This window comes from Nansenia antarctica, assembly GCF_963989245.1.
Source record: "Nansenia antarctica genome assembly, chromosome: 1".
Taxonomy (NCBI): Eukaryota; Metazoa; Chordata; class Actinopteri; order Argentiniformes; family Microstomatidae; genus Nansenia; species Nansenia antarctica.
Genome location: NC_137674.1, coordinates 62,603,444 through 62,625,901, shown reverse-complemented (window position 1 = coordinate 62,625,901; position 22,458 = coordinate 62,603,444). Strand labels below are relative to the sequence as shown.

General features: G+C 44.3%; 1 protein-coding gene across 2 annotated transcripts in view; it reads right to left on the bottom strand.

Moving 5' to 3' along the window:
- The window catches only part of coq8aa (coenzyme Q8A-a), a 45,834-nt gene extending 23,606 nt beyond the window's left edge, over positions 1–22,228 (bottom strand). For both annotated transcript variants that reach the window (XM_080545346.1, XM_080545347.1), the window contains exons 1-4: positions 22,187–22,228; positions 13,372–13,565; positions 12,448–12,870; positions 11,561–11,627 (exon numbers count right to left, since the gene is read on the bottom strand). In XM_080545346.1, coding sequence (XP_080401472.1) covers positions 11,561–11,627; positions 12,448–12,870; positions 13,372–13,542 — 661 coding nt within the window. In that variant the 5' untranslated portion in view covers positions 13,543–13,565; positions 22,187–22,228. The remainder of the gene's footprint in view (positions 1–11,560; positions 11,628–12,447; positions 12,871–13,371; positions 13,566–22,186) is intronic.
- Between the last annotated feature and the right edge of the window lie 230 nt (positions 22,229–22,458).

The window sequence follows — 22,458 nt, the reverse complement described above, 5'->3', positions numbered from 1 at the left end:
GACAGTGCTATAGTACTATAAGCATGCCCTAATAAGCATAAAAAATTACATTATTTTGGGCATGAAGCCCACTGCTATAGTCGCTTGAATAATCGCCTTTTGCCTGTTTTGATCACAAATCTAGACTTGCCGATATAGCAGAGAAATAAAAACACTGTCTAACCCTAACCCTAACCCTGTCTGAATCATCAGCTTGGTATTCTGTCAGAGTTCTTCATTTTTATGTCAATAATAGGGCAAGTAAGGAACTTCAGACAGCAGAGGAAACATTATGTGTCACAGAGATGGTAAAATGAGGAGCATCTACAAAATGAAGATCACATCTAACCGACACATTTCATAACATAGCAGACGTATTGCAAGTAATGCACCTAAAACACGAAGGACGTTGGACAATGCTGACAGCAGCACCTTTTGGGGAGCGTGCTGGAATGAAACAACAACATGTTTCATTGCAGCAGCAGAGCCTTCCTCCAGCACAGTGTTACATAACCTGATTACATAACACTCCCCATTTAGGCAATGCACTGTAAGACTTAAGAGATGCGCCCTTGTGCACAAGCCAGACTAGGACTGCGGGTCGGTCGGTCTCTCTCTATCTATCTCTCTCTCTCCCCATCCCTCTCTCCTTCTCCCTCCCTACCTCTCTCTCTCACTCACTCACTCCCCCTCCTCCTCCTCTCCCCCTCCCTCCCTCCAAAGTTGAGGAAAAACAATGGCCAGTTAACAGTCAAATGAAGGGATATTACTGTTATAACTTAATGTTGCCACTTGTACGAACCCTTGACCTCCACGAGATAACCAGAACAAACCTGCCACACCACAACACAAGTCTGTTGCCGGCTGTACGGGTGAATTCTGGGTCATCTCCTGATTATCACGACATGCCTGGCAGTGCTGTGCACAGTGTTTTCCACCACGCAGGACTCTTATCAGCCCCAGCAGCCAGCCACACCTGTGCTCTCAAACACGGCTCGTGTTCAGCCACTGGTCAATCAGTAGCTACAGCACCGGCCACAACTTCCTCTGTCCAAGACAGTGGAAACAAGGGCGCTGTCATCCTAGAAATAGAATATATAGAGTATAACTGATGGACATGCCCCTCCGAATCAAAACATTCCCTAGGATTGTGGCTCCAACACTGAACACACACACTACACGGTCTCTGACTAAGGATATTGTAAGAAGTGTGCAGATACACAATACAACTCATTTGTTAACATAGAGACACAAAGGCTACTACTACCTATTACTCGACCTTGGGACTTAACTGTAGATGACCTTTTATCTGAACTCTGTGTAAACATGCAGCCTGTGTCACATAGTTTTCTTCTCTAACTGCTGATGGCAAACTCAAATTTCCTCATTGAGGATGAAAAATGATCAATCAATCGATCAATTATATGAATGGGAATGTGCAATACTAATCAGTACAAATGCATGACTAGTGTATCTTGTTTGATGGCTGTGCTTATGGATGTTATGTGAATGTGTTTCTTGGCTTGTGCTTATGTGTCTTATGTTTTTAAGATGTTGATGTTGTTCATGTGTCATTGTACCTCTAAACTACCGTACTTTGATTATGACTATCATTGTCATGTTTTTATATCACTATTTGCACTTCTGGTTAGATGCTAAACTGCGTTTCGTTGTCCGGTACTTGTAATCTGCAATGACAATAAAGTTGAATAAAATCGAATGTAATTGTGTTCTTATGTACAGTACCTTTTTATCTTTTTCAATTTAAATTTCTGCTCAAGCAGACAGGAAAGTGCAATCTAATCTAATCCAATCTAATCTAATCTAATCTAATCTAATCTAATCTAATCAATCAATCTTTTTAATAAAACATATTGCATTTGCCCAAGACTGAAACAACTTGTATTCTAGAAGCTTCACTCCGGGTGCTGTGGATATCTTGTTTACACATGCTGACCCTCTAGGTATTTCTCCTTGGTCAACAGTATGCAGTCTTCATTGCCGTGGCGCTGCAGCTGACTAAGGCCTATAAGGCCCATCCTGACTAAGGCCTATCCTGACTGACTAAGGCCTATCCTGACTGACTAAGGCCTATCCTGTGCCTAAGGCCTATCCTGACTGACTAAGGCCTATCCAGACTAAGGCCTATCCTGACTGACTAAGGCCTATCCTGACTGACTAAGGCCTATCCTGACTAAGGCCTATCCTGACTGACTAAGGCCTATCCTGACTGACTAAGGCCTATCCTGACTGACTAAGGCCTATCCTGACTAAGGCCTATCCTGACTGACTAAGGCCTATCCTGACTGACTAAGGCCTATCCTGACTAAGGCCTATCCTGACTGACTAAGGCCTATCCTGACTGACTAAGGCCTATCCTGACTAAGGCCTATCCTGACTGACTAAGGCCTATCCTGACTGACTAAGGCCTATCCTGACTGACTAAGGCCTATCGAGACTAAGGCCTATCCTGACTGACTAAGGCCTATCCTGACTAAGGCCTATCCTGACTGACTAAGGCCTATCCTGACTGCCTAAGGCCTATCCTGACTGACTAAGGCCTATCCTGACTAAGCCCTATCCTGACTGACTAAGGCCTATCCTGACTGACTAAGGCCTATCCTGACTGACTAAGGCCTATCCTGACTGACTAAGGCCTATCCTGACTGACTAAGGCCTATCCTGACTGACTAAGGCCTATCCTGACTGCCTAAGGCCTATCCTGACTGCCTAAGGCCTATCCTGACTGACTAAGGCCTGTCCTGGGAGTCTAAGGCCTATCCTGACTGACTAAGGCCTATCCTGACTGACTAAGGCCTATCCTGACTGACTAAGGCCTATCCTGACTGAATAAGGCTTATCCTGACTGACTAAGGCCTATCCTGACTAAGGCCTATCCTGACTGAATAAGGCCTATCCTGACTGCCTAAGACCTATCCTGGGAGTCTAAGGCCTATCCTGACTGACTAAGGCCTATCCTGACTAAGGCCTATCCTGACTGAATAAGGCCTATCCTGACTGCCTAAGACCTATCCTGGGAGTCTAAGGCCTATCCTGACTGACTAAGGCCTATCCAGACTAAGACCTATCCTGACTAAAGGCCGATTTAGACTTCTGCGTATTATCAACGCCGTAACCTTGCGTAGTCCCGCGTGGGCCCGCCTTGCCTACGCCGTAGGTTGACGTGCACATCTCCAAAAAATTAAGAACGCGTCAGTTTCTACGCAACCGTAAGCTCTGTGATTGGTCCGCTTGGTAGCACATGATTCCGACTCTCTCGTAGACCAAAATGTGGTAGCCATGACAGAAATGTCATTGACCTTTTCTGTAATTACTCATTAATAAAGATTTGAAAAATTATGATAACCATCGTATTATCTTAGTTTAATGTCATTTCAATGCATCATATAACTTTTATTTACAACAAGCATAACAACAAAAAGATCGCTATTATGCCGCTTTGAGTACACCGTTCCAACGGAGCTCCCTATGGAAGCGTCAGGCACAGCCTTCCTGAGCGCGATTCACATTTACGAGATGTACAATCCTGTTTATTTAGAAATAAATGATTAGTTACAGGGAGCCCCATGGCTGTTCGTTGGGTTTAAATTATATTTATGATAGACATATTTAATGTTAAGTTATCTATAAGAACTATGATTGGTCCGCTTGGTAGCGTCACATTCCGACTCTCGTAAATGCGGAAGTCATGACAGAAATGTCATTTACTTTTTCTGTAATTACTTATTAATAAAGATTTGAAAGATTTGAAAATGTATGATAACCATCTTATTATCTTAGTTTACTGTCATTTCAATGCATTATAGACATTTTCTTTACAACAAGCAAGTTTTTTGATCGCTATTATGCCGCTATGAGTACACCGACCAACGCGACGCGGTCCGCGGACCAACGTCGAACTATAAACTTGGAGAGCCCTCGCGTAGGCTACGGCGTAGCCGCGCGTAAATTCGACGCAGGAGTATAAATCAGGCTTAAGGCCTATCCTGACTGACTAAGGCCTATCCTGACTGACTAAGGCCTATCCTGACTGACTAAGGCCTATCCCTGGTGAAGTCAGTAACTACTGCAGTAGTTCAGCTCCAGTTCAGAAGGGTGACGGTGACATTTAGAGAGGGAGAGAGGGGGAGAGAGAGGGGGAGGGAGAGAGAGAGAGAGACAGGACCTGATATCACACTTCAGAAATAGTGTGTTTGTGTGAGGTAGAATATAGGCTTGTTTTGAGGACAACAGAGAGGGGGTTTTCACCGAGACAACTGGTCAGACCATTTTTCATCAGCCTGGTATTTCACCATACTTGGTAAGACTACAGATATAAACATCTCTACATGGAGGCATTCATGTGTATCTTTCTGTGTGTTTGTGTGTGTTCTGTTCTCTCAAGGCCTCTACATGGTTCTGTGTCATTCGTACGACTAGTAAGCAGTTCGCACTACGCAACACGGGAACCGCTGTGCCGCTTATGCACAGCGGTGACATTACACTTCTATACACGATGTATTGAAAAAGGTCCATAAATTAGCTTTTCGTGAAAGCATGAATCTGGCAAAACAAAAACAACAAAGGAGTTGGTGGTAGCCACGCTAGCACACTTTGTTCACTAAGGGGTGAATATGGCTCAGGAGGTAGAGCCGGTGTCTAATGATCGACATGTGGCAAGGTCGGCGGTTCGATCCCCAGCTGGCCACATGTCGAAGTGTCCTTGGGCAAGTCAGTGAACCCCAAATTGCTCCCAATGAGCGGGCCGTCATAGCCTTGCATGCTAGCTTGCCGCCATTGAAGTGTGAATGTGAGTGTGAATGACAATTTTTTATTCATGCGGCTTGGAATAAGGCGCTATACAAGTGCAGTCCATTTACTACTAAAAAGAGAAATGGAAGCTTTGCTTATGATGCAGCTGCAGGTGATGGACAATGAGGAGTAAGAGCGGCTGCTTTTCTATTGGAGAGAGAAAGACGAAGATCGGCTTCAAAGATTCAGATTCAGCTCCGCCTCCATTCACTAACCAACCAATCAATCAATGGTGTGCGACATCTACGCGGCTGGTCACGCTTCGAGAAATCAAGAGAGTTGCCCTGACCCCCTCTGGAACCTCCTCCGCAACAGTTGCACGACCTTCATGAGCCTACGCAGACCCCTGGTTGCGTTGTTGTCGATGAAGCACTAATCGCCCTTCAGGGGGTAGAGTGTATATAATTTCCTGAAGCATCATCAGTACTCGTCAAAGGCCACTGACTGACACCATCTGACACCCTGAGCAGGGTGTTAATAGAACACCCTGTGACATCATCATCATCATCATGTTCCAAAACCCACAACAACAACCAAAACAGGAAGCTAGCAGCACGGTGAGGTGCTGTGTCATACACCCATGAGTATAGACCCCGGGAACTGGATATCCTGTGAGGAACATCATCTCAACTTATGAGGAGAGTTTTCCAAACAGCCAAGCACATTCTGGGTTGCCAGGTAAACTGAGAGGAAAAATATCCCAGAGACAGGAAAGCACTTTCCTCCCAGAGGAGAGGGCTATGGGTTGCAAGGTATCTGGAAGAACATTAAGCCATATTGTACTACAAGCAGCTTCTAATGGGGCTTTTCCACTAGAGGGCTGACCCGGGTCAGCCCGGGCTGGCCTGCTTCTTTGGCGCTTTTCCATTTGTCGGCCTGGGTCGGGTCGGGTCGGGTCGCTTCTTTAGCTAACCTTCGAATGCAGGAACCTTTTTGAGACCCGGAACCTTTTTGCCAGGCTGCGTGTGACGTGTGACGCTGCACACCGTTGATTGGTCAATGGAAATCGTCATCCCATGTTCATAGATTTTTTCGCTAACCGCCATCTTTAAATACCACATTCGCTCTTGGAAAATGTCACTACAGTTTCTGTAATAGCTTATTAATAAAGATTCGAAAAATTATGCTGACCATCGTATTATCTTAGTTTAATGTCATTTCAATGCATCATAGAACTTTTATTTACAACAAGCATAACACAAAAATCGCTATTATGCACCGTCTTTGCCCGTGAATAACACCGGCTGTGAAGGTGGTAGAAACACAATACTCCTTTGCTAACTTCACCATCGGTTTACGGTCATTTTGAGCCCTTAACCACCGCGCTGACACCCCGAGAAGTTATGCTTTTAACCGTAAACTCAATGAACCGGGAGTTCACCCGCTGCTGCTAGCAGCACCGCGCCTGCTGGTTGAAAGTCCCGTTGACAGCGGGGGGAGAGAAAAGTTTTAACAGGGAATTCGCTCCGCGCTGTGTCGACCGTGATAGGAGTGTAGGATCGACACCATTCAAATGGTTTTGGATTCCCTGTCCTCTCCCCTATCCGGACACGTTTGAATTGTTATCCTAACCCACGGTAAATCAAAGTTATTAACCCGCAAAGGGCACCGTCTTTGCCCGTGAATAACACCGGCTATGGAGGTGGTACAATCACAATACTCCTTTGCTAACTTCACCATCGGTATACAGTCATTTTGAGCCCTGAACCACCGCGCTGACACCCCGAGAAGATATGCTTTTAACCGTAAACTCAATGAACCGGGAGTTCACCCGCTGCTGCAAGCGTATCTATAAGGAACGCGGAGATGGAATGAGCCCCGCGTCAGTCAGCCTTTCCGTAGAAATACATTGCTCCGTTATATATCTAACGTTACATGTTTTAAGGCTGATCTGTGCATGATAGTGCTGCATTATGTTGATCTATTTATATCGATCTATTCTTGCCAATTCCTTATTACCAGTGGAAAGGGGGATGGCTAAAACACTTTGAATGGGATAGATAGGACTTTCCGTTCAATGAAGCATGATACTCGCGAGTTCATCTCGCTTTCCCCCCCGTTGATGTATTAAACAATCTAAGCAATCTAATCAGAGCAGTTGTTATTATGTAATATTATTGATGGATGTGCCATTTTTGATGGACAGCAGTGAGCGGATGACTTGATGTGAGCATGTATTTGACTAATGCCGATAGTCTTGCTCCGAAACCGGAGCTGTCTACAGCGGATTCAAACTATCGTAATTCATGAACTATATGCCCAATCTAAAAAATTCAAAGAGTTTCTGAAAGCAGAGAAGTTGCACTTTTTGAACAGTTAAAAAAAAAATGTTTAGGCTTATTACGGTAGTTCACCAACAAAAAAAGCACAGTGTGTCAGGAGAAATACAAATTTAATTGTGTCGGCATTTCCCTGGTTGCGAGATCTAAACTAGTCTACTAGAACTGAAAGCGGCAAGTTACAGGCACTTAACATTACATGTTGTAAGGCTGATCTGTGCACGATAGTGCTGCATTTTGACAATATTCTTATCGCATTTCCCCCTGCTGATCTGTATAGCGGGGGGGATCTTATGACACTGTTATGACGCGTAACTCCGCCTACTATCTCCTGCTCCTCCTACTCGTTCCTGGTCTGTTGTGTATAGTGGAAAACCAGAACTGTTCAAAAGCGTGCCGAAGCGAGCCGAAGCGAGCCGTGCCAAGCCGGGCCGGGCCGGTCAATGGAAAAGCGCCATATATGCCAAGCATGCCGGCAGGGGGGGAGGTGATCTAGGGGCCATGCAGGGCTGGCTGGGTCAGGTGGGTCAGGTGACCTAGGGTCGTGCAGGGCTGACTGGATCAGGTGACCTAGGGTCGTGCAGGGCTGGCTGGGTCAGGTGGGTCAGGTTCCCGAAGTCAGGCCAGCACACTGGATAGAAATGCAGAGCATTAATCCCTTCTGTCATGATGGCATAGCAGACAGAAATTAGCTTTGATTCACTCCAGTGTGAGCTGCGCATGCGCGCACCTGCACACACGCGCACCTGCACACACACGTTCTGGGAAAGGTGATGGGAGACTTACACTTATAGATATCAAAGTGCTTACATGACAGCTGATCCTGTCCCGTCTTTCAGCACTGTATCTATCCATCCATCTCTCCCATCCATCTGCGGGGCCAAACAGCTTCTCATTACAACCCTCTGCTTAACACATCTCCTCTCAGATCAAATGCATATCCTTCACGGTTCACATTGAACCATACAGTAGCTACTGCAATACAGGCCCATCAGAGTCAGAATAGAGCCCTCCCTCTCTCTCTCTCTCTGTCTCTCTCATGCTCGCTCTCGCTCTCTCTTTCTCCCTCAGTGGCAGCAGGTTAGGTACATAGATCCCCAGACTAGTTAAGCACTCCTACGTAATCCCATTTCCAACTGCAGCAGTACAGCAGAAGGAGGAGCGGGGCAGTCTGGCCTGGACTATTATTGCTCAAAGGGCCAGATTAACCCAGAGGCCTAAATCTGGACGAGGTCAGGAGGAGCAGCTGACCTTTAACCTACTAACCTACTTGGGGCAAGAAAAGAAACTGAACCCCAAATTGCTCCCAATGAGTGGGCTGGCGCCTTGTATGGTAGCTTGCCACCATTGGTGTGTGAATGTGTGTGTGTGAATGGGTGAATGAGAGGCCCTTGTAAAGTGCTTTGGAATAAGGCGCTATATAAGTGCAGTCCATTTTACTAGCCAGTCGTGTGAGAGGCAGGTCCTGAGCAGAACCCACTAGGTGGAGCAGTACACCTTTCAAGACCCCAGCATTCTTAATGGGAAGCTATCACCTTTCACCCACTAGACAACACCGTATACAGGACAGCCAACACATTCTCAAACGGGTTCATTTTCTATTTTTAGTTTAGTTTATTTCATTTTGGTGAAATAACTAACCTTGCAGGCTGTCAACTTGGTTGTAGTGGGAATCCATTGCATTGCAATATTTTGGCATGCAATATTTTGGCATTTTTCATTTTCAACAATGTTGACATTTATTTACAACAATGTTGACATTTATTTACATTTTTCAGAATAAAAGTCTGAACATTTGGTTGGTTGCCAACTTGTTTCAACTTTCACTAGCTGCTGTCACATATACACATGAAAAATGGATGCACTCACTGTACTCTATGTACTCTTTGGATAAAAGTGTCTGCTGAAAGGCCTTTTGTTACCCCTCACCCACACCCAGGGCTGAAACCCTGAAGAAGGCAGCTGCTTGCTGCCAAAACGTTGGACTAATAAATAAATGGCATCGGAGCGAGAGTGTAATGCTCCTTCTTTGACCTTTTCCTTCTTTGACCTTTCACCCACTATCCAACAGGGTATAAACACTGTGCCATGCGAGGCAGAGGACAGACACAATAGGGGACAGACATGGGGGTGGAAGACTAGGGGTAGTGGTGGCCTAGTGGATAGTGAGTTGGACTGGTGATCAGAAGGTTATGAGTTGAATCCCACCTGGGAACACCACCGCTAGTGTGCCCTTGAGTAAGGCACTTAGCTCCAAGTTACTCCAGGGAGACCGTCCCTGTAATCTCTAATTGTAAGTCGCTTTGGATAAAAGCATCTGCTAAATTGTAATAATGGAAATACAAGACATGGGGGTGGAAGACTAGTCTATCTGACTAATGATTGTGAGAAGGAAAACATAATAATACAAATAATAACAATAATCATATTTTTATTTGTATAGCGCTTTTCTAAACAAGACAGTACATAAGTTATAGGAAGGCAGAGACTCAACAACCCAGTCTGGTTTAGTGCACTCCAGGCTGGTTCCATCCACATGGAAAAAGAGAGCCCAAAATACAGGCCATGTCAATATTGACTCTTTGGTTCCTGCCATGGTGGCCAGCAGAGGCTGGCAGGAGTGTAGGGGTTTGGGTTGTAGTGTAGGGGTTTGGGTTGTAGTGTAGGGGTTTGGGTTGTATAGTGTAGGGGTTTGGGTTTGGGTTGTAGTGTAGGGGTTTGGGTTGGAGTGTAAGGGTTTGGGTTGTAGTGTAGGGGTTTGGGTTGTAGTGTAGGGGTTTGGGTTGTAGTGTAGGGGTTTGGGTTGTAGTGTAGGGGTTTGGGTTGTAGTGTAGGGGTTTGGGTTGTAGTGTAGGGGTTTGGGTTGTAGTGTAGGGGTTTGGGTTGTAGTGTAGGGGTTTGGGTTGTAGTGTAGGGGTTTGGGTTGTAGTGTAGGGGTTTGGGTTGTAGTGTAGGGGTTTGGGTTGTAGTGTAGGGGTTTGGGTTGTAGTGTAGGGGTTTGGGTTGTAGTGTAGGGGTTTGGGTTGTAGTGTAGGGGTTTGGGTTGTAGTGTAGGGGTTTGGGTTGTAAGTGTAGGGGTTTGGGTTGTAAGTGTAGAGATTTGGGTTGTATAGTATAGGGGTTTGGGTTGTATAGTGTAGGGCAGGGGTGCTCACACTTTTTAGGCTTGTGAGCTACTTTTCAAATTACCAGCTCAACAAGATCTACCAACCAAATGAAACATATTGCCATTGTTGCGAATACAAAAATGTACTGTAATAATAACAAATTAAGGCCACGCTACACTGTTTAAAAATCAAAGAAGAGATTTATTAAACTATATAACAAATATTCACACTGGTAGTCCATTAACATTAACATTAACTCAGGAGCTCTGAGTGGTTTACACCAGACTGGCCAGTGCCAAGCCAGGTGCCATCGACGTCTCCGGGCGGCGGAGTGTGTGTGTGTGTCTGTCTGTCTGTCTGTCTGTGTGTGTGTGTGTGTGTGTGTGTGTGTGTCTGTCTGTCTGTCTGTCTGTCTGTCTGTGTGTGTGTGTGTGTGTGTGTCTGTCTGTCTGTCTGTCTGTCTGTCTGTCTGTGTGTGCATGTGTGTGTGCTTGTGTCTGTCTGTCTGTGTGTGTGTGTGTGTGTGTGTGCTTGTCTGTGTGTGTGTGTGTGTGTGTGTGTGTGTGTGTGTGTGTGTGTGTGTGTTGTGAGGCGGCGCGGGGCTGAGTGGTGCCCTCTCCTGTGTGGTCCAGACGGGAGGCGTCCCGTCTGGACCACACAGGAAAAAAAAAAAAAAAACTTTTTTTTTCTTTTTTTTCCCCCCCCCAATGCCGTGTGATCTACCCACACTACTATCGACGTAATGAGCACCCCTGGTGTAGGGGTTTGGGTTGTATAGTGTAGGGGTTTGGGTTGTAGTGTAGGGGTTTGGGTTGTATAGTGTAGGGGTTTGGGTTTGGGTTGTATAGTGTAGGGGTTTGGGTTGGAGTGTAAGGGTTTGGGTTGTAGTGTAGGGGTTTGGGTTGTAGTGTAGGGGTTGAGGCTGTTTAATGCAGTAGTTCCCAAACTTGGGGTCAGGAGCCCTGATTTCAAATTGGGGTCCCCTGAGAAAATGAAACTAACTTGATTTGATAAATAACTATTTGTGTTTTTGTTTGAAGACAAACATTGTTGTGTATTGCACCTGTAGCCTATATTTCAGTGTTTTGGGTTCATATTCAACCAATGCGACCATCTTCTTGAAGGTAAGAATACAGTTGGATGTCATTCTTATGTGTTGGCATAGCCCACAATGAAGTTGTTGGGGTAACAGGAAACAAAAACACAAAAAACGAATGGAATGTCTAGAATCAGTGGATTAAAGAGTTGAAGGTGTAAACAGGAGGAACATGATTTGAATTAGACATTCATTCATTCATACATAATTTTTTTGGAGCTGTAAAGGTAGTACTAATAAATACTAATGATAAACGAAACGAGACTGACACCATTCTGAATCCTTACCTCCAAAGTTGGCGAGCCTTCCTAACCGGGTCACTGGTACCTTCCTCTCTCTTGCCCTTTCACTGAGCTAGACCAAAGAGAGAGAGAGAACACTGCTAGGAACACAGACAGACTATCAGAGATGATGGTTAAATGTTTAACTTGATTTGAGTGACGGGCATCAAAATTGCTGTGTGTGTGTGTGAGATAACATGGTATATTATCTATAGCAAAATAAAATGAAGAATGCAGGAAAGATATCAAACAGGAGTTGTGTGTGTTGCACTTTAAGTGATCTAGACAACAAGAGAAAGGAGAACAACAGCAACAGTATAGTACAAGAGATAAAGATATTCCATAAATAAATCAGACAACAGTGAGATGCATTGTATCACATCAGACAGGTCCACTCCATCGGTGCTGACCTGAACGGTCAAGGAAAAGATCAAAAGTAGCCCAACTACAATGTGCTGTCAGATTGGTACAATGTGGACTACTCATCTGTCAATTCCTTTCTTGTTTTCCCCCCAACAAATTTAGTTGAAAATAACACTTTGGTGGTTGAGCCAGCCAGCTGAGCAACTCAAATGTCAAGTGAAACAAAATGGGTGCATTTCAGTAGATAGCCAGCCGTTCTTAACTCAACAGTGCAAAAGTGGTTTCAAACAAGAGTAACTAACGCTGTGCATCAAGTAACAGTAACTAACCATGTCTATTTTCATGATTTTGTAACATAGTTAGCAGTCCCATAAAAGCGCATGAATCTCACAAATCAGGATCTATTTTATCGCGGATGCTTTCTAATCTGAAGATTGGTACCACGTCCTACAGGACAGGTCACCTTGTCATAAGTACAATGCAGTAAGATGGTCAAATAATGAGGTGTTTGTGTACGGTGATAGCAGTACCATTTGTTTGTGTGGTTTGTTCTCGTTCCTCTTGGCCTCCCTGGCCTTCTCTATGTCTTCGGCGGTGAGCCCCCCCACGGAGGAGTGGTCCTGGTGGTAGGAGCGGACCTGGTGGTAGGAGCGGACCTGGTGGTAGGAGCGGACCTGGTGGTAGGAGCGGACCTGCCCTGAGAACTGACTGCTGGGGTCCTTGTAGCCGTCGAACAACTTGGATTTAACGGTCGAATGGCCACCGACGCCACTGCTAGTGCTGCTGTACGTCCCGCTGTCTCCAATTCCTGCATCCTCAGACGGGAACCCCGCCCCGTCGTCCCTAAACCCCTCCCCCTCGTGTCCTGCCCTGTCTTCGCTGCCGTAGTCGTAGCGAGAGTCCATTTCCACTCCGAAGTCAGACGCGTTCTGCTGCTGCTGCCCGCTCAAGTCCTGAAAAGAAACAACAACAATAAAAAATTTAGAAAAATCAACAACAGATCGACAAAACATCTATGGGTCAGAAGGTCAATTACATTACATCACATTACAGTCCACTTCCAATTCAGGGCAAACTGCCTAATATCTTATTACCCTAACCCTACGTACTTAGCTCTGAGAGGAAGTTCGGAGAGGATTTGATACATTTGATCAAATTTGATAATAGCTCAAACCCCAAACTTGTCCTGCCCTATGATACAGAAATGGAGGGGTGCATAGGGAGTAAGGCCTCAATTTACGATTGAGTGTTTATTGAAGTCCACAGCAGGTCTCCTTTATGTTCTCTGGAAGGTTCTGTGGGGGTTAAGTTATCTTTTGGTCTGTTTTACACTGTGACAGCAAATAGCTGCCAATTGGATAGCCGGTAACTCAACCATGATAAGATTCCAAAGCCCAGGGAACCCATGCATGCTCCCCTCCCTCCCCCGTCCCCTCCCATCCACCTGTACCCACCTGCATCTTCTGCATGGCAGCACCGAGGCCCTGCTCTGCAGTCATCTGCATGTTCTGGGCCATGGCCTGGGCTCCACCGCTGGTTAGTGTCTTAGCCTGCGTCTCCATGACAGCCTGGCTCAGCTTGGCCATGCCACGCATCAGCAACATCATGTCTGCTGCCGCTGCCATGACTGGTCTGGTCACCCTCACACCTGGACAAAACACAGAGGGAGGCGAATACGTTAGCTGAGCTCGAGGTCATCTTCCCGGCTGGTAGAAAACTCCAGCACCAAGCAAGCACAGCTCAAACATCTGACATGACTGCTTATCTTTTACATTTTTGGCATTTAGCAGACGCCTTATTCCAAAGTGACTTACAATCAAATACATTTGTCTAAGTAAGTGAATCATCGGTCATGCTGCTTTCCTGTGCTATGGCCAGGGGCCATTGGCAGTTACATTGCTAAGAAGAAGGAAGGAATTATTCTTTTTTTTTTAATACCAATGCGGTAGAATGCTTGCTTTGACCAATCCAATCATGTTGGATCAGTTATTAGGCTACTAACTCGCAGCCTGCCAGTATAGACCAGTGGCTAACCAGCTATGGCCCCAGTCCTCCAGGCTTAAGGCCAGCCATCCACTCAGCACAGCCACAATCCTGAGCATCTGGCCAGGCTCTGGGCTCCAGGCCGCATAACACAGCTGCCATCACGTCTCACGGCAGCCAAGACACCCTGCCATGCAAAGGTTAAACATGTTTCCACTCAGAGACAAGACGCCAAACCATTGATAATGACTGAGTGGCAAGGCAACGCCTGCAGGATGACTGGCACCCAGGGTTACTATTATTTGATTTGATTTGATTACAAAACAGGTGTTAGATATTCAGACCTAGTCCTGTAGTGGCTCTATGTCCGTTTGACGACTCAGTATTGTGCCTCTTGAGAATTGGTTCTTAATTGAATGGCCTGGTTAAATACATGTTTTGAAAATAAAACATAATTATCATGTTATATGATGAATAAGAACATCATTCTGTACATTATTAAAAAATAATAATTCTCTGACCAAATTAGGCTGGAGAAATCCCAGACGGAAGATATGAAGCCAGGCCAAAGCATAATGCCTCTTTCACCAAACCTCGCCGCAATTACAGTTGTATTCTCTGGAATGGAGGGGGCGGGATGGGCTAGGCTTAGTGTGGAAACTACCCTCCCTCTCTCCATCGGTCTCTGGCTTTCATGATCTTATTTCATACTGGAACGTGGGCGAGACAGGCAGTTAATTATTTATAGCTAATATGCAGAGTCATGCCTACCACCGGTAGCTTCTAACAGTTAGCCCTAGATAGAGAAAGACCATCATAGCGAGGGGTTAAGCAAGGGACAAGCTGCCTAGTCCAACCACAGTGCTCTCCTGTCTCCACCAAACATTTCTCCTAACTGGGGAAGTGGTACTCATTTGATGACATAACTGGTCTTTATCAATAGACCCAAATACAGAGTCCAGAGGAGTTTAGGGTGCATTCATAGCCTAAATGGGGTCTACTGTAACAGAGATGGCTTGTATGATCTCTCGTATTAAATCATCTGTCTAGCATTCACCCATCCACCCACCCACCCATCCATCCATCCATCCATCCATCCATCCATCCATCCATCCATCCATCCATCCATCCATCCATCCATCCATCCATCGGCTTGAGATGATTGAGACGTAGGAATGCACCGATAGTACCACTTTTTCTGATACTGAATACTTCCTTTTGTTATCTGAGTACAAATCCGATAACAGGCGTACCTGTTATTTAAAATGTGAAATGCTATTGCCACCCCTCAAAAACACTCACACATTTTGCAACTCTGTTTTATTTTAGTCTGTCTGAAGTGTGAAGTCATTCCAGGCCACAGACATGGTTGTTATCGTCATCACCGAGCTTGTGTGCCAGCTTGGTGTTTGGCATGTTTTTACGGCAGTTTCCCAAGACATCGGATCGGTAATCGGCATTCCCTATGTATGACTCCTGATCCAGCAACTTTAGACCAATATCTGATGCAGAGTATGTAGTAGTGAATTTCTATTGAGATGGGTGGAAATAAGGTTTTTGGATGTATTGGTAAACTGGTAAATGACATAACTGGCCATTAAGCATACAGACAGTAGACCTAAATAATAGGACAGTCCAGAGAGGGTTAGGGTGTAGCCTGGCAACAGAGGTGGCTTATGTACTGTGATTTATAACAGACAAGGCTTATGTACTGGGATCTATAACAGACGAGGCTTATGTACTGGGATCTATAACAGAGGGGCTAGTGTGAGCTCATCCTTGGCCAGAGATGATTGAGAATGAGAGGGTATTGTCTTTACTGAACAGACAGACAGTGTCAAAGAGAGGATTGTCTGGTGCCTGGGCTGGTGACAGCTTGGCGTGGTTTGGCTGTCCTGGCAGCGACAGAGGGAGTTACCATAGAGAGCAGGGGAGACTCAGTAATGTCTCAGAGTTGTTGATACCACATGTTTGATACCATCTCATTCCATCGGATGCATAACAATGAGCCTGCCCTCTGATCTCCATCTCCACCAGCCTCCCCTGATAGGGGTTCAACTTGAACTCTATCCTGAGGTAGCCAGGATCGCAGCAGTAGGGGGCTGCTTACTCAGACAGAGGAACAAGGCTCTCTTTGAAAACAACATGACTAGACCAAACGGACCTGGTCACCTATCGCTGGGGGTTATACGTTAGTTTTCAAAACAGCAAGCTACAATATGCCTACCTGGCCTAGGCAATCATTGAAATGATCATCAAATCAATTATGAGATGAAGGCACACAAAAACAAATACTGTATCAGTGTCAGTAATATTACAGACCGCAGAGTGATGGATAAATCATATTTTCTTGTATTGTGGTTAAATAAATACTGTGGATACCATGACAGATAGAATACACCGTTTTAATTTCCAAGGACTCCCTCTTTTCTCCCTGAGTGTTAAGCCAAAGCTGGAAGGTCATGAAACAAGGTCATGAAACAAGGTCATGGCCTGATTTTGGCTATTTGGCAACAGAGTTCCTACAGCACACTGCCCAGTCAAACTACACATTCTCATTCTCTCACTACTTTTCCCCCTGTCTCTTTCACACACAAACACACAAAAAACACACACACACACACACATAAAAATACAAATAATCCTCCCCTCTGAAGCTCACAGCTCTGACCTATACTGCCTCGCATGTCTGGGCATGATGACTACAACAAATAGAGGAAGATGGATGCACAGGAATGTTTCAGTGTGTGTGTGTGCTGTGGGACTGATTTGCGACGAGGCCACTGCATGTGAGGCTTGTTACCATGCATGTGATCTGCACACTCCAACACTCTCAACTCAATAAAGACATCTAGACTAGACACAACTAGGTCTCTCTGCAGTAGGCCTATCTGTCCTGAGGGAGAGCATGAAGCTGCTCTACATCTCTGGTTCTCCACAGACGAGAGAGACAGACACAGATACCGACAGGCAGGCGAACACACACACACCCACGCACGCACGCACACACGCACGCACGCACGCACGCACACATCTGCTGTAGACAATGTGCAGACTGACAGACAATTGACATAATAACTTTGATGGAGTCAGTTGCACACACACATTTACTCCATCACTGTCTGCTTCTCCTCAGTCAGAGCCTACATTGTAGACAGTGAGAAGCAGGTATGCCAGTGAGCTGACATTACAACTGGGCGGTATACTGTTTGTTCCCCGCTGGTGGAACAAGCTTCCCACTGCTGACAGAGCTGCAGTCACTACCTATCCTCCGCCGTAGATTGAAGACCCATCTCTTCAGGCTACATCTTAACTGTCCCTCCTAAAGACCACTTCATCCCCACTACCCCCCATGTACAGTTTCTCTACTGTAAATACATTATTATTATTAATAATAATAATAAAAAGTTATTCTTCCTTCTTCTGCATTGTGACTGCCAATGGCCCCTGGTCCTAGCATATATTTCTCTCTGTTATGATGACTGATGGATAGATGATTCACTTATTTAGACAAATGTATTTTTTGTAAGTCGCTTTGGATAAAGGCGTCTCCTAAATGCAGAAAATGTAAATGTAATACAAGACACACTATGACACCATTGAAACGTTACCTCTCATCTGTAAAATGAACAGCTTTTCATACATGCGTCAGTGGAGAAAAGGAGATTGACAGGCTATAACATGAAGTGACACATTTCCATCAAGAAATTGTCAGACTTTAGGTTATAATGAGATTGAGACTGAAAAGGTATTTTTTTATTTGAAAAGATAATTTCCCTTCTTATACCATCCTCTATTCTGAATGGTTAACAAGCATCATGGCTGTGGTGACAGATAACAGGTAAGCCATTGCAATGTATTGTGCATATCAAATTGTGACTGCCTGAAGATTGACAACAGCTTAAGTTGTTTAAAAGGTTGTTCATGACAGTTCTTGTTTAAAGGCTTAGGGATATCCCTGTATCTTGGTGGTAATATTTTGAAGTCAGCTATGCAGCGAGTAAAGTTATGCATGACCACATTAAACAAAACTTTAAATCAGAAAACAAGGAGAGAGAGACAGGCAACATTTTATCCAAATCTCATGTGCCCTGACGTGACACCAGATAGAAATAAAACCAGGAGCAAGCTATCTGTGTGCACTGCACTGTAACGAGCAGGGTACGACATTCAAAAGAAAGTTCAACAACCTCTCAAATCAATCGGAAACACTTTTATGTTAAAAACACCTTTTAGTGCAGCACACCACTACTAACCGCCCATCCACAATGCAGCTGATTAGCTTACTGTCTATATGAGAATACTGTGCCTTGGCATTCCATTGCTTTATCGTTTAATAGTTATGGGTGGTGGCATGCCTCAACATAACTCTAGATTTGGACCAATCAGATGTGCTGTTGCTCAAGGATCTAGGCCTAAGTCTTTGGGTAAACACAGTGGTGGGAGTAGTACCTGTGCAGTGGTAAGGTTAGTTAGACAACACCTGAAGAATGTCAACGAAACCCTGCCAAACAAAGACGTGGGTAGGGAATTGCTTGTCCGGTTCTGTTCTATTCTGTTTTGCGACGAGAAAGCAGGAGGATCTTCAAGTAGCCTATTGTGTGAAAGAGGGTTAATGGCACACCTAGACTGAACTATAGTGCATCATGTGCTAGGTTCAAAATGAATGTCTAAATAAAGTAGTCTGAATTGGATTGGGGTGTTCCGTCAGACAAGCATTCATGTAGTCACCCATCACCCTGCAACTCACAACACAAAAAGTGTGTAGGCCTAATTGATTGCTATGCAAATCAGAGACCCTATAAAAACAAAGATATTGATTCCAAAATTACATAAAGTATTATCCTTGCATTAAGATGAACTCAATTCAACTGATTCAAGTGATTAGTTGATTACATTTTTGCTTTTTAGCTAATTTTAAGAGTGTCATAGGGAAGGGTGAGAAGACTTATGCACAAGGTATTTCTGTTTAAATTTTAATACATTTGCAGAAATGTCTAAAAACTTGTTTTGACTTTGTCATTATGGGGTATTGTGTGTTGATCGATGCCAATTTTTATTTATTTAATCCATTTTAAATTGAGTCTATAACAAAATGTGGAAAAAGTGAAGGGGTGTGTACATCTCCAGTTTGAAGACAGACAATCCTCAGTTGCAAAACACACAGACAGTGCCAAGCTGCAGTAGATTATGAAATATGAGTATGTTGTGAAACTTCCCATTTGTTAGAGGAACAGCTAATGACATGGTGTAACTTGAGAACTTATGTTTAACAGTGGAAATGATTAACTGTTAAGGACCCAATCAGCAACAACTACGGTAATCTGTCTCTAGGTAAATACTTCTCTAAGTAAAGAGAGGCCTAACCCTTAGGCCTAACTCCTAACCCTTCTCTCACCACCACCGTCTCCATATTGTTCAGAGTGTGACAGTGTAATTTATATTATTTTACATTTATTCTAATTTATAGTGTACATGCCCCATACCCACTTCACAGCCTCTAGCCTCATTGCCTCTTAGCCTTGCAAGGCCTAGCCTACATCATTTACTGTTCTTATTTTATGCTAGGTAATGAGAGGCGTGTTGTGCTCTTCTAAGTTCTTCTTCCACTGTATGGTTCCTTCCTGCTAGCCTCACAGCCCACGTGTCGCCACTCTCTGCAAAACAACAAAGGCTGGCGCCCTCATGAGAGACACGTGAGAGCACGACTGCGACTGCACACAAAACATCATCAGATAGCGGAAGGGTGAAAAGGTTTTTATGAAGTGGCGATGAAGCACAGCCAAATGTATGTAGCAGATGGCCATTTCCTCAAGACGTTGGCCTCTGATAGGATGTACTAGGCCAGTTTTTTTTTTTTTTGAGGGTCATCTTGGCTGTGGTAACATGTTGAGCTGAGATGTGAAATGAAATGACAGACTGAAAGATGTTCTGTTGTGAGACTTGGGGGGCTGTGTGTGTGTGTGTGTGTGTGTGTGTGTGTGTGTGTGTGTGAGAGTGAGTGTGTGAGTGTGTGAGTGTGTGAGTGTGTGAGTGTGTGAGTGTGTGAGTGTGTGAGTGTGAGTGAGTGTGTGTGTGTGTGTGTGCGTGTGTGTGTGAGTGTGTGTGTGAGTGTGTGTGTGTGAGTGTGTGTGTGTGTGTGTGTGTGTGTGTGTGTGTGTGTGTGTGTGTGATGCGCCCCTCTGTCTCCATCCTGTTTTGATGTGCTCACATTAAAATATCATTTAAATACCATCATACTTAGTATAGGCTAGTAGATAAGGTCCTTCTGTAAACTGGAGGTAACGGCAAACAAGGATATCTCTCCGCCGATCAGTCTCTGCACTAGGCACTATGTGCTGATATTAGAAGTCTCAAACTGGTATTTATAAGATCCCTCAGAAACACCCCGGTATAAAGGTAATCAACATGACTCAAACTTGTGGCAAATGTATGGCAAGAAGTTGGTGGGTATAATAATGGCTATACAGGTGGAGACAATATGGTTTTGACAGAGATAAATCTGTAAGCCACATCTGTAATACCACATTCATATAGATTACTACAGGATCTCTCAGTGGGACTGTCTATGCACCTCACAATCAAAATCGGCCTACATTGTTGTCATTTAGAGAATATAAACACAACTGACTGATGAATGAATGAATGAATGGATTAATAAAACCTTTATTGACCCAATGGGAATTTGTCTTGCATACAAAGAGAATACAATTAAAGCAAACATGTATCAACACTGATATAGACTTCATCATCGCCACTACTACCTCAGGTGAATCAGATAGAATAAGACACACTGAACACATCATATCTTATCTACCATCTACAATGTTTCCTATGACACCTAAATGTCACCTTCACACAGCCTACTGCGCCACTTGATGTCAACAACAACAACAAGGCAAGCATGCCATTCATTCTATCTCTTGCTCTCTCTGCCTCTGTCCCTCCCCCTCTTACTCCCTCCTTGAGTTGGCCTCTACAGCACAATATTGTTATCAAAAACCAACAGGACAGATCTCCTCCACTGCTACAATTGGCTAATGATTGCACTATGCTAAGTAGGTTAATGCCTATTCTATAGGTCAAGTGTCTGACAATGACAATTTTATATAAACACTCACCATATATCCCTCAAAGTGCCCAAACAGAAAGACGTTGCATGCCGTAAAAGCATGAAATCAAAACACAATGCATGGAGAAAATCCTAATTAAGCAAACTCAAATTGTAACTTCAGCTTTTCAGTGTGACAATCAAAGCATGCATATTTCAATGTCATCATCTCACTCAGTGTCATCCAAGTCCTGCAGCCACATGCCATGACTAGTCCAGCACAGCACTAGGCGAAAGGCTGGCCACCACCAGGCCACAGAAACTAAAGCTCACAACATCTTAACTGTGTTAAATTGAGTAAGGTATCTTGCTGAATAATGCCCATTATTTTCATTCTCATTATTGTTCAATTGAGTACCCATTTCTGTCTGTATGCTATTTGCAGTTCCATGCGCATACAGTACGGGTAAGCCTAGATCACTATGTTGATGTTAAGCAGGCCTGTCTGTGTGTGTGTCCCAGCTGTCACTGGGGTTGTTTATGGGCCAGCTGAGTTTAGCTCCTTCGACCCGTCCTTTGTGACCCTTGTCACAGCTTTGTCCTTGAGGCAAAACTCACGATGCAATCAGGACTCTTTTTGCACAAACCTTTCTGACTATTGAAGAGTGTGACTCCTCGTGGTATTTTGCGAATGAAGTGGATTTCTTTTTAAAATGTAATAGATAAAACACGGCTTCTGTAAACTGCCATTATTATTATTATTTTTATTTTTTCTTTTATTTTTTCTTGAATGGTTACATCAACACTTACATAAGCAATGCCATCACCGAGAAGTGGAAGCTAATAATGTATAAACTTCCTGCACATGTGTGCTATGATGAATCGAAATGCATGTTTTGCAAGACTCTGATTGCGTCTAACCAAGATAACAACTTCGAATAAGCAGGTGAACAGACGAATCAAAATAACTGAATTTGCTTGAAGTATATCAATGAAGTATAGCAATGTCAGTAAATCAGAAGGCGACAATTTCAAAGATGTCACTCAATCTCTCACTCGCTGGATTAGCTAGGCTAATTTCGCTATCAATAATAGCTTGCTACTGCACCACGCAGCAAGATACAATCCTTTCTCTTCCCTTCAATTACATCTCAACATCGGCCAACCAACCTAGGGCAATATGTACCAATTAAATTATTTAAAGCACTATACTTTAATTAATATTTGATACTTACCACCAGTATTAGCGATTGCCTGGCTGTCTTCGCAACGCTGTCTCGTCCTCTAAATGATGTTTACCAACTCTGCAGCTCGCGCTGTCAACGCTTTCTGCCCCGCCCCTACGCGCTTCCTATTGGTCACTCGGACTGCGAGGCAGTCTGTTTTCGGGAGGTGTTGGCTGAACCAGGGTGTTTCATTGGCCAATATTATAGCAGAAGGTTACTTTAATTTCTTAGCCCATGAAAAGTCTGATTTCTATTGTAAACCAATGACAATGGTGAAGGAC